The sequence below is a fragment of the Rhagoletis pomonella genome, unplaced genomic scaffold, assembly GCF_013731165.1.
Source record: "Rhagoletis pomonella isolate Grant_MI unplaced genomic scaffold, Rhpom_1.0 Rhpom_scaffold_00002, whole genome shotgun sequence".
Taxonomy (NCBI): domain Eukaryota; kingdom Metazoa; phylum Arthropoda; class Insecta; order Diptera; family Tephritidae; genus Rhagoletis; species Rhagoletis pomonella.
The window spans coordinates 4,669,713-4,682,965 of record NW_023458556.1 but is presented as its reverse complement, the minus strand read 5'-3'; the positions used below and the strand labels follow the sequence as shown (position 1 = coordinate 4,682,965).

Sequence of the window (13,253 nt, the reverse complement as noted above, 5' to 3'; positions counted from 1 at the left end):
GAGTGTATGCCAACATTCACCAGAGCACCACCATTGCAGTCGTTGATCGCCACCGTGGTGCTTTATGCTGATAGCGTGGCTAAAGCCGATCAGCAACGCCACTAAACTGGTTCTCCGCATCGGCTAGCGCATTGCTGCTGTCGCCACTTAATTGCCAAACACGCGCACACACATTACGCTAGTATGCATCCGCCGCTCCTTCAAAGTCGCCTTCCCAAGCCAACTTCGCCCCGAAATGTGCTGCGACCGATTGCAGCCGGCCGGGTGTGAAAGCCACACTAATTGTCTAATTACATCATTGCAACATAGCTGTTGACAATTGCTGCGCAGCGCCTATGCACAATGCACACAAAGTCCGCCATGGCTTTTAATGTTCAATATTTGCAACGATCTTTTTCCTAAGACACTTTTCGTTGCGATCGCTGCATACGGCGAACAAAAAAAAATTTCATGATCACATGCGATCGCAGCAAACACATATTATATACATACATATACATGTGTTGCTGCAGTTTTCGCCAACTGCAGACGCAAACGGGTGGGTAATCACTCTCGCTACCTTGCAAGCTGCAGTTGAAGTGGCTTTGTTACGCTGAAAGCTAGAGCGCTCTTGTGAGTTGCTTTTTAAATCGCACGCCGGCTGAGTAGTTTTATTGGGCTGTAAATGCCCCAGAAACCCAGTGGCAAGGATACAAGTTGATGGATCGAGGATTGATAAGTGTTAAGCCAATTTGCGAGGCAAGATTTCTGTCTTTTAACTGCCACAAAATTTTGGCGAAAAAACCTTTAAAAATTATATGGGAAAAGTGTTACTTCAAGAAAGTGTCCAATGTTGTACACTCTTGGTTTTTTTTTGGCATTCGCATTCGTACACAGTATTTCCCCGATCGTACGTCGAATGAGGCGATTAAGTCACTTCTCTAATTTTCCACCTGGTTGCCTGCCGTGCTGCTCTCTCTCGTCGTACGCCTCCTATCCTCGCCTCCTTTCTGCTCAATCATCGCCGCTTGCATTGCGTGCCTGGCTACCAGTGTGATTAGTGGCATCCCCAGGTCCGTGAAAAGACACGCAATTATAAATGATTTGCTACATTCTTTCGTGTTGCGCGTGCAACGCTGCAATGCTGACGCAAATTGTCGAACAGACAACAACAGCGATTCTCTTTGGTTGTTTCTTTCAATATTTGTACACTAATTGACAGCGTGCAACAAGGCGAGCAACGCAAAATATTGATCGATTGGCTTGTTGGAACTTGCAACTGGCGCGCGGCAGTGGTGGTGGCACATGTGAGCGGCTGCAAAATGAGCTGGAAAAAATGATGTGTGTGCAACACATAACACATGCGTGTACCGCCGGCAACATACCCACATGAAACATGCAACATGCAACAGGCAACAGGCAATAAGCGCTTGTTGTCGTTGCATTGCATTTGTAAATTAATTTGTTAACATTTTTACAAGCAGTCAAGCTGACAGGCAAGCAAAAAACGCAAGCGAAGGCAAAGACGAAGCACGGCCGCACGTGCAATACCACAAAAATTGGCGCAATTATTTTGATTTTCTATAGAGATTTCCACTCCTTCCTTCCCTGAAACAATCTTTTTCCAATTTTCGTAATTTTACTAATTTTTAACTTTTCTGTTTTCCTTTGTTTTCGCTCTCGTTTCGCAGGAGACTGGCGGCATGCGACGTTCGTACAAACTGATCGTGGACACGCACAAGCTGAGCGACAGCACTGTTACCGGCATGCAAGCAATCACCCTGGAAACGGGCAACATGGCCAGCAAGGAGGGCATGATGCCGCATTTGTATGGCGCAGCCGGCGCGACGGACATAGGCGCCAACTCGGGCGAAACGGACTCGCGCATGCGCATACTGAAAGACAGCTCCAAGGATTTCCTCAGCCCCTACAATCCAAATGCCAACTTTGCATCATCCAGCCGCTCCAGCAGCAGCAGCAGTACTGCAACAACGTCATCCACCACATCGGACGCCACAAAGCCCGCTACCACCACACGCAGCCAAACGTCAAACGAACACCCCGCCCACCACAATTCCGTGTTGCGCGTCAAGCTGGCGAGCGAGCGGCCAGCGGATTACCTCACAGCAAACCGCGTCACCGCCATGATTGGCTCCGCGCTGCTCTTCATCATGATGTTCGCGATCTACGCGGTACTGCGGCGGAAAGTGGGGCACAAGCAGGCGCCCGCCGGTGCTCGCGCTCTCGACAAAGAGGTGCTCATACACAACGAGCTGCTGCCAAGCCAAGTGCCCCAGGTAGCTAAGCAAGGCGCAGCGACGGCGACAGCTGCCGCGGTGCCCAAAAATACAACGACGTTGGCGGTGAGCTGCGGTGGACTGGCCTCAGCGGCGTCGAACTCGCAGACGTTGCATGTGTAAAGTGAGCACGCGCGCGGAAGCGGCGCATGGGCGAATGCCATGCAGAATGGATGCTGTAAATATTAATTATGTATGTAGTAATATAAATATTTACAATTAGGCTTTTGCTAATTCAGAATTCACTAAGCTAATTTAAATTAATTAATCAAATAGATGTGATGTGATGTACTAAATGCTAAAGAGAACATTTTGATTTCTATATATTTCGCCTCTGTATGTGTACATAGATAGCTTAAGCTCAGCGTTACAAGCAAATAGGTATATTGATTAGCTTAGCGCCCGATTTCTGTTGTATGTGTATAAGGCTTTGCTCTTCTTGGCGAAGAGCGAGGAACTTGAAGCGCGTGTATAGCAATATTAGCGGTTAAGAGTACGTACATAAATATATCTGCGAGCGGTAGCCGATTGGCGGGCAGTTTGGAGCGCGCGCAGATTGCGGCAGGCGTTTGAAGTTTGGTAGCTGGGCTCGAAGATTTGAATATCAAACAAACTGTGGAAGACAAAATTGTTTAGTGCAAAAAAAAACGCACGAGTCTAGCCAAAAATTCAACCCCCCCCGCTGCAGCGTTGCCACCTCCGCCAATTTGGTAGTAGCTTTTAAGCTTAGTGAACTATTAGACTAAGTACTTTATACCCACACACACTCAAATACACATGTATATGTGTGTGTTCTTGGTTTTATGGATATTATTTTTGTAAATCGCAACTTATAATGACGAGTCCAAATGTTAACGTCCAGTTTAGTTGTCGTCATTTAATGTTTTGTGTCCACAAAAAAAAATTGAGCGAAAGCATGAGTCTCAAAATGTTTGTATGAATGTTTTTTGTTTGATGCTTAAACAGCGCAATTGCATGTGTGTTGAGTAGTTATGTATATTATAGAATGTTTCTAGTCTCACTTATGTTTTAATAATTTTTTTTTTATTTTGGTTTAGTTAAACCTGACGGAGTTTGAAAACTACACGTCCAAATCACTCAATTCTTTAGAAAATCGCTTAATAATATTTTTTGCATTTATCAAGACCTAATATCCATTTTTATAGCTCAATAAAAATAAATAAATGGACAGACCAACACCAGTGAACATTTGTTTGGAATTCCTTTTCTTACTATTGCTTTAAGGCAGATATCAAAGTTCCACATTTTTTTAATGTTAATAACAAAAGGAATAAATGAGAAGAAATAATATTGGGTAGTCGAAAAACTTCGTGAGGATTTATACATCCGAATCCAAAAGAACCTAACAAAAATATGTGTAATTTGTAAAGGTGATCGAATTTTCTATTTCAACCTGAGGTTCGGATATCTTCATTAACGTGACTTCCAGAACGAAAGGGAAGCAATTACATATTATCAGCATTTTCTGGCATGAATCTCCCTATTAATGCACCTACTCTCAAACCACAATTAATTTTGACTAAAATAATTGAAGTCAATTTTTTTTAAGGAACGCAAAATGGAACTTTCAAACGTCGATGAAATTTGTATTACCTCGAATATGAATCCGCACGTAATGTTGCCAAATCCATACGCATTTTTTCGACTATCCAATATTTGATATAATTGGAAGAACACTTTTCGACTTTTAATAATTTTATTAGCTAAATTTTTTCTTGAAAATTTCCACATCTATAGGCTAGTAGCCTTATTCATAAAAAATTAAGTAGCCTTGCGAAAGGTTTATAAGTAGAAAAATCTATGAAAACATCAATTTATAAAGCTTTTTAAAGCTACTTTATTTCCTCTGAATAAACTTATAGGTATTTATCTGAAATTAAAAATATTTCTTTCATAGAGAGTTCAAGTTTTTCGATTATATTTTTGTTTTTCATTTGCAACCTCTATTGTAAAAAAATACTTCGATTAATGCCTTTTTAAATACTAGCTTTTATTACGTTGCACCTGCGCAGAATTAAATCTTGCAATCAACTTTTTACCAACTTTTCGATGTGCTATAGACTTGTAACTTCAAACTTATCTCAGAATCCGATGAAAATGAGAAATATTGAAAACGAATTAATCCGCTAGGTGGCGCAGAAGTCAAGATATTTGAATAGTCAGTATTCATGCTCCGATATGGTTCATATTTGGCATACATATTACTTAAAGCGAAAAAAAATAAATAACTCCACAAAAAATTTAGCCATTAGGTGGTGCAGGTCGATTTAATCCTCCCTTTTTTTTAGCACAAATAATAAAAGCTTGCGCTTAAAATAAAATTTTTTAAATTACTTGTTTCACTTACTTTTGTACAACTATTTGCCTTATCATTTGAAATATTTATACCCCAAATTAAACATTACTTAGAATATGTATGTAGCAAATATGCTCCAATTTGTAAAAATGTGAAATGCAAATGAAGAAAATCAAAAATATCTTCCAAACAAAGCGAAAATCCCTAAAGTAAAGCAGCAGTAAGTAAGGTAAAAAAATAAAACAACAACAACAAAATTGTGAACTGATAACAAATCAAAGAAATTTCGAGGTTAAAATAAAGAATTGAGAAAAAGCCCAGAAACAAAGTTATGTATGTATAAATATTCGTAAAAAATGTAGATTTAAAAATTAAGCATAGTTCTTAATTCAAGGCAAGGAAATTGTGTAAATAATTAGCGCATATGCAAAACAAAGAAAGCAAAAAAGGAACGGTCAAAAGCAGACTTTGTAAATATTTAGCATTTGAAAGCAAAAAATTTTGAAACGAAATTAGTGCTTATTTACAAAAATAGAGTTATGTACAGTAAAAATGTATGTAATTAATGCTTAAGTTTAGCGACTAAGTAAGTGGCAAGTTTGTATGCGTATGTGTGTGTGACAAATTTAAAAGTCTACAAAATGTGCAGGTCAACGAGCAAAACAAAAATCGCATATTTCTCAAAAGAATTTCAACAGAAAGCACAGTGTGTTAGTAATACAATTTAAAACTAAAATAGAAAACAACAAAAAATTATGTTTCTGAGTTAATAGATTAAGTAAATTAAATAGAATACAAATAAAATGAAAATTAATAAAAGCAAAAAAACTACAAAAATATAAAAAAAAAACTGCGTGTGTTTTGAAGGAAACAAGCAATCATAACGTCGTTTAAAGTACAAAAACGCGTATGTGAGGTTGCATAAACTATTTTCTAGAGCGTAAAAACACTTATATTTCAAAATGGTTTCCCTTTTTATAAAAATATCGCATTTCTGGCTGATATATTTCAGGGCGAGTGGATATGGATTGAGCTAAGAGCTTGTGTGAGCAAATCCAATTTTCGGCAGCAACTGTCAGTTACGCGGTTTTGTACTTTAAACGACGATAAAACCTCTACAACAAACAATATACTAAAGATAAAATATGTATGTATATGCATTTACCCCTCAACTCCGTGTAACTCGCTAATTTGACTGCTCATCTGTATACATATTACGATATATACATATCGTCATCTGAAATGCAAAAAGATCGTCACTGAAATGGAAAAAGTTGTGACAAAATTTTTTTTTTTCATAAAACGATGGGTAGAGTGGTAGTTCGATGAAATCCATCATATCAATGAAAAAGTGAATTTGGAATTTTTTATAAGTTACGACTGTTTGCATTTCAGCGACGATGTGTGTTACGTCTTTATGGTTTTCAGGTGACGATATGTACGTATGTATATACAAGGGAGCTCCGCCAAACACGTTTCTCCTTCTTTCATATATTTCATCGTATTGTTTCTTTCTCTCTGCATTGTCGCTTCTTATTTGACAACTAAATTCAATAATTCCCCAGACAAATTTCGTTGCCGATGATGGCATTGAAATTATTTAGAAATGAGTTATTTCGTTCCGAAAGCTGCGCATAGCGACCTACATATACAGTGGCGGTTAAAATGGAAGAAGGGTGTTTCGGTTTTAATATTTACAATGTTTTTTAAGGTAGATTTTTTTTATATCTATTTTTTTTATGGGTCATGCTTTAACAAAAACCATATAAATCACACTTTCAAAATTTATACAGAATTTTGAAAAATTTCACACATTTTTATCTAAATTTCGAACTTTTTTCGAAATTTCTGATTGAAAAGCTCGAAATTTAGATAAAAACTTGTGTATTTTTTCTAAATTCTGCATGAATTTGAAAGTGAGATTTATATAGTTTTGTTTAAGCATGTACCACATTTTTATAAAAAAAATAATAGCTTGAAAAACATTGTAAATATTAAATACGTAACACACCAACCATCCACTTTTGACCGCCACTGTACATATGTACATACATACCTACGCAAATGTCGATATTTCATGAAAGAGCTATTTCTGAATGACGAACGAATTAGGAATGGGAACGTACTATAAGTGCGTGGACACCATTCTTGAAAAAAAAAATCATTTTGTTCTAAGATCTTAATTAGTGTTGCTCCCAAAACCTATTTGTTAGGTGTCCCTCGATATTCTACGTACGAAAAGTTAAAAAAAAAAATCTCGGGCTTGCTCCTTTGAAATGTTCAATCCTGATCTTAATGGGCGTATATAAAGCTCTCCTTACAAACCTTCTCTTATTGGGATCGAAACATAAAATGTTGCCAACAGGCTCTTCCCTCTGCAGAGTCACACAAGTTGTCCTTCTGCCCGCGCTTGGTTCTTTTGTTATACCCATTGTTGCCATTGCTTTCGTTGTCCACTGGTTCGTATCGGGTCAAAATATAATTTTTACGGAGCGTCATCTTCCAAACATACGACTCCTCCAAGCGAGTGCTATCATTGTGTTTGACTATTTTCATGTGATTATAAAGCTCGTATAGCATATACATATATAGGCCCATATTCCTTGGTATACATTGCCAATGCAAACAGGGCATAGGTCTTGCATAGAATTATTTGCACCAGAGCCTTTCATCTTTGTTGGCCGTGTCCACATTTCGGAGCCATATAAGGGCGATTCCACCATCACGGGTGGGACATTTACACAGAAAATATGCTCTTTCTTGTTTAAATTTAAGTACAAAGTACTCAACAATTCTAAATTTTGATAAAGCTACACCTAACTGACTATTAAATATGTGAGTTTTTACAAAATACGAAAAAAATCCAGCTTACTTTTATATGGAATAAATCATGGGTGCGACAAAAAAGAACCTGCTTTTGGGAGCAGATATACATATTTTACGGGAACTCTGCTAATTTATTTCACTTTTCTGTGCGAACTCGATGTCTTATAATAAAACGAAGAACCACGAATACAAAAAAAGCAAAAACAACTACCAAAATCAGTTCTTTATTATAAAAAATCACGGGTGGGACAACCTTTGTCACGGGTGGGACACGTGCGAATTAATTTTTATATGAATAGGAGCTTTTAGTTTGGTCCAAGTCAAGTAGGGGCTCAAATCACTCACATTTTATCTTAGGATAGTGCATTTTATATGAAAGAAAATGCCTAGCACCATCAGCCAAAAGAAAAAAATTAAAAATCAAAGCAATTTCCAAGCGTCTTGAAAATTTCACTTTTACCTAGCTAAATTTATAATTTTTTTTTAAATTCTTAACAAAAAGTTTAACATTTTTTGGTGTAATTATTAAAGTTTGTTGAATTTTTAAATTTTTTGTACGACGTTTGAAATGTGGATTTATGTGGTTCTGGTTATGTAATGTGCTAGACTTCTATAAAAAAAAAACTATAAATACTAAATAAACAAGAGAAAAACCAAAATTTGTTAAAATGTCACTTAACTTAATCAGACACAAACCACAAGGGTATATAGTCCACCTCAACAAACAATCAAAGCTTATCAGCCCTTTAAACCTACCTCTGACAACTGTCCCACTCGTAGATGACATTCAAATAATTTACTTGGAACTTGATTTCAAAACGTAAAAATGGTAATAAAAATGCATTTAATGCATTAATTTGTTATTTTTTTATAAATTTCTTAAACACACCTTTGTTAGTTTTATAACGAAATAATTTTTGCAGCTTGATCTGCAGGCCAATATCCTTTCTGGTGTGAATGCTGTATCCTAGGTAGGTAAAGACATAAAAAACTATGAATGCATTGCCAGGAGATCCTCTGGCTTTATTTCTTTTGCCACCTTTGTCCCCTTCTACAAGCTGGAGAAGGCTACGCTGATGATCCTGAAGTTTGGGCCGATGATGTCAATATCGCCTGCAATCATCGCGTTATAACTATACATTAGTGACGCTGCGATTCAAACAAGGATTGTGTACTACGCTTTCCAGCATCAGATTGAATAAAGTGAGGCCCCGCATTTGGTCCTGAACTACGTAGAGGGGTCCTCAAGAAGGGACGGAGCTAAAAGTTATGTTAGCTCCTATTTTGACGCAGTTACAGTTGCAAGGCTATACTCAATACCGATTCTTGCGTCCCCATTCACGGACTGGAGGAAACATAAGCAACCCACGTAAGATATGCGGTAATCAACTAGTTTGGAGCCTTCTGTTCCGGCAGTAAGGTATGGAGATCGGAGGGATCACTACAATCTATTCGGTCTAAGGACTCACTGAAGTCAGCAGCGTCTGTTTATCAATGTTTGCGACTGCAAGTGTGCGTTAATTTTGGAGCAAGTGGCAGATCACATACTTAAATATGCATTTTTATGAAACCCGAATAACGACAGGTTGTGCACAACTGCTACGACCAGAACATAGATATTGGGGTCACCTGAATTAAAACTATAATACAAGTATCTAACTCGAAAACTGTACAAAAGCCTTTGTACCGAGCATATCTAACTAATTTAAATAGTCTTATTGCTACCACGAAGCAATGGGACCTGAAAGTGCATAACTATGCATGTACATTAGTATATTATCAAGAGGAGCTCTGGACCGATGAGATTTCAATACTTGCGGAAAATTATATTGGCGAAAGACCTAAACTAGAAATAGTGTAATGTCATTACATATTAGGCTAGCAAGCGGTTCTTAAGTAGTGGTAGCGGATTTTAAGTAGTGTTATTTATTAATAACAATTCTGCGCTAGACACTCATTACATTTTCAACTTTGCTGAGTTGTGTCTTAGACAACTCAACTTGTATACAACTCCAACTATTTATTGCTATTGCCGTTCACAACTGTTTTCAATTGACTGTAGTCATTGAAAAATTCGCAAATTCAATAAAAATTTTGTTATTTCCATAATATTACGTTATGTTAATGATATTAAAATAATTAAAAGCAAAAAAAAAAGAAATCAGTTACGAATTATATTTTACCGATGAGCCCGGGGATGCTAGTGCTACTAACTAAAGGACAACTACGTTTTCAAAGTTGAGTTGAGTTGTGTCCCACAATACCAATTTACAACTTACAACTCAACTATCTTGACAGTTATGAATCATAATAAGGGCCTTAAAGTCAGCATAATTGTGGGTTTTTTTTCAACACCTTAATATGCACCGATTAACTAGGTTTCACGAATGTATGGTGAATTTCATGCAAAATTCCAGATGTTTTAATCAATTTTGCAACGAATTTTCAGCCTTCTAATCAGATTTGTTTAAGAAAATTTTTCGCTGGACTTTTCTACAAAATCTCGCCGATTTTTAATGCATGACACCGAGCGAAAAACAGCAATATTCGACATTTTTCAGCAAAAGCTGAAAATTAATTAATTTTCCTGAGTTTTGCACAAAGTTTAGAAATTTTATTTACATGTTTTTTGTCTTAGTATTAACAATATTTTTTGTAAAAAATCAGCGGAAAAAATTGCAACTGCAAGTTTGCAAAATTTTTTAAAAAATTCTCTATGTCCACACATTTGTTGTTGAAGGTTTGTGTGAATGTAAGTATGAACCAACATATGTATGTATATGCAATCCTTATTACGCAAACAGTTATTTCAAATTTTAATTAATCTAAATCAGAGGTTCCCAAACTTTTTTCTCGTAGAACCCCTTTCAAAACTTTACTCGCTTCTGTGGACCCCCTGCTGCTCATTTCTAACATATACCCAAAGCTCATCAAAAAATGTGAAGTTAGATCTAACGATGTAAATTTGCATCGCGTATGAGTTCCAAAACTAAATTCGGAGTGGCAAAAATAAAAATAAAATATTTTCTAGACGTCTAATTATTAAAAAAAATGATTACACACTTGCAAGTTTAAAAAAACAGAAGCCATCAAAGTACGATCTCCCTCTGAGAAGTTATATTTTTTAAGAGCACTCCATAAACTCCTCATGTGTTCGGATCAGTCATAAATTTGCATGTGGCGTATTTGTAAAATAGTTTATTTGTGTTCATGCCATCATTTTTTTTTACGCAAAACTTAAAACAAAAAATCGCAAAACTTTTCACGCCAAACTTTAAATACAGAAACTAACAATAGATAATAACCGAATCTAGAAAAATTGATGTTAAAAAACCAAGCAAGCAAGAAGCACAAGAAGTGTTCCACCGTCCCGTCCTCTTCAAGGCAGGATGGGCAAATGGACCTGTCATTTACGCCTATCACAGTCAGGAGTTTGTGCCACGTGAAGTGAGCAGTCAGCAGTCCAACAAGTTGTATACAGGCCCGTCAGCTCAGTGAGAGCAAAAAACTAGATAGATCGTCTGAGATTGCAAGCAACATAAGTTTTGCCCACCTAAATCCACTCGATGTCTCCCATTCATTGCTGATGGTGGCTTCGATGGTCGAAGTGGGGAGTGCTAAAACTGGTTGCGGATCGAGGAAGCCAACTGTGGCCAAATGGTCAGAAGTCTCATTGCCAGGCACTCCCGAGTGACCTGGCACCCAGAGTAAAGCAAGCTCGTTATGTTTACCACCATAATTTAGTAGAGCCTTGCATTGCCGAACTAGTTTGGGAGTAGCCTTAAGTGCGGCTTGTTTGTCAATGCAGACACGTAAACTCCTTGCCCTCCACCTATGTTCCACCACTTAGTCCATGGTTTTGAGGATTGCAATTACCCCAGCCTGGAAGACCGAAGCATATCCGCCAAGAGAAAGGTGAGGCTTATACCGATTAACTTCGAAAAAGACGCCAGATCCTGACCCGGAGTCAGCTTTGGAGCCATCAGTGAAGATTCGACAATGTGTGAGTTCGGGCTCAGTGCTGGAATTAAACCAGCGTTCCCCCTCAGGGAACTCAACATTATAGAATCTCTTCAAAAAAAAGCTACCATCCTGTAGCATTGAAACGACACAAGTGCACAAATCTCTGCCGCCAGCGATTTTCGCCTCGCCTCACTCAGTGTTATACCAACATCCGTTTCTTTTTAGTCTGCAGGTGCCCTCCAAGGCTTCCCCACGCATGAAGACACAGAGTGACGGTAAGTGCAGCAGTGTCTCAAGAGCACTATACACCACTCAAAAAAAATTAAAGTTAAATAAAGAAGCTATTAAGAAACCAGATACATTTTCTTAAACCCCCCTTACAACTCGTGGACCCCCATATATTTTTCATGCCAACGTAGACCCCCATTTGGTCCACCTGGACCAGTTTGGGAATCACTGATCGAAATCATAATAAATCGATGCTCCAAAAAACTGAGATTAATTTAACTAAATAAAACCACTTAGATTTTATTTTAAACTAATCACTGGCGCTGGTGAGGGTGAGGGTAGTATAACGACTATACGCTGTTCAATGAAAACTGTTTACCCATAATAATTCGTTTATATGTAAAGCTTAAAAAGCATTAATTTAATTCCAAATACTTTTGGTTTCTTTGAGAAGCGTTCAAAAAAAAGCATACGCCGAGTTCCCGCTGTATTAAATTAAATTTTAATTTATTGGCATTTTCACGTTGCAAAAAAAATTAAATAAACAGTTTTGCACTGAGCTAAAAAAATTGAGCGAATAAATATTTTTGTTTTAGTCACATTTTATTTTCACGCATTTTTTTTAGAGCATACTAAGTAAACATGTGTATGTAAATATATACATATAAGCTAGTTGACATGATTTCTATCCATTTGTGGTTTGGATATGTATACTCGTACTAAATTGAAAGCTACAGCGTGTAGGTAAGTTAAGTGGAGAAAATGAACAAATCTGCAGAGGGGCTCATTACTTGCTATATCACGAAGAGCATTCCTATCATGATAAAGCCCTGGCATCTGCTATCCGAGGATAGTATACATCAGAAGCTTGGAAAAAAGTTCGACCTACACATAAATACATATGCATATGTACATACGTATGTATGTATATTTATGTATGTACATAAGTACCTGCCAAGGATTATTTTGCTGCATTATGCATTCTAAATATTTGTATAAACATGCATACATTTTTGTTAAATATACATATTTTTTTTTGAAGCAGTTGATTTATTTATTTCCACACTGATACTCCTAAAAAAATCTTATGCATATTTAAATGCTTACATAAACGAACATAATAAACAGGAATTTTCATGAGAAGGGTTCAGTGTATAAATTAAATGAAAGCAAAAAAAAACATTATAATTAGTAGTTATTATAAATTAATATTATGCTTAAAAAAATTAAATAAATAATGTGTAATTAAAGTAAACCAGTTACAAATACAAGCAAAACATCATAAATTAAGAGAAAAACAAACCGATGTGCGAAATAATAAGTATGTCTATAAACAATAGCTGCAAAGAGAAAATGTGTGCAAAGAATGTTAGTACATTAATATGAAATTGAAATCAAAAATAAAAATAAAAATAAAAAAGTGATTAATACAAAAAAAAATCCAAACTAGTTTTCTTTTTTCTTATTATTTTCGTTAAAAAAACATAGTTAACAGCATTAAAATCAGCTATAGCTGAGCTCCGCAAAATTACGTTAACATCATTTATCAGATTATGGAGATTAACTGATTAATTTACATTAGAAGTGCATTCTAAAACGTCAAAATATAGTCACTTTTAATTTTAAACAGCACTAGAAGAAAA

The 13,253-nt window shown here is 36.6% G+C and overlaps 1 protein-coding gene across 1 annotated transcript in view; it reads left to right on the top strand.

Annotated features, from left to right (window-relative positions):
- Window positions 1-5,376, top strand: part of LOC118732916 — a gene marked incomplete in the record, with an annotated part of 115,738 nt that extends 110,362 nt beyond the window's left edge. Inside the window, 1 exon segment of the mRNA XM_036462040.1 lies at window positions 1,671-5,376. Within this exon segment, the coding sequence (XP_036317933.1) occupies window positions 1,671-2,399 (729 nt within the window).
- Between the last annotated feature and the right edge of the window lie 7,877 nt (window positions 5,377-13,253).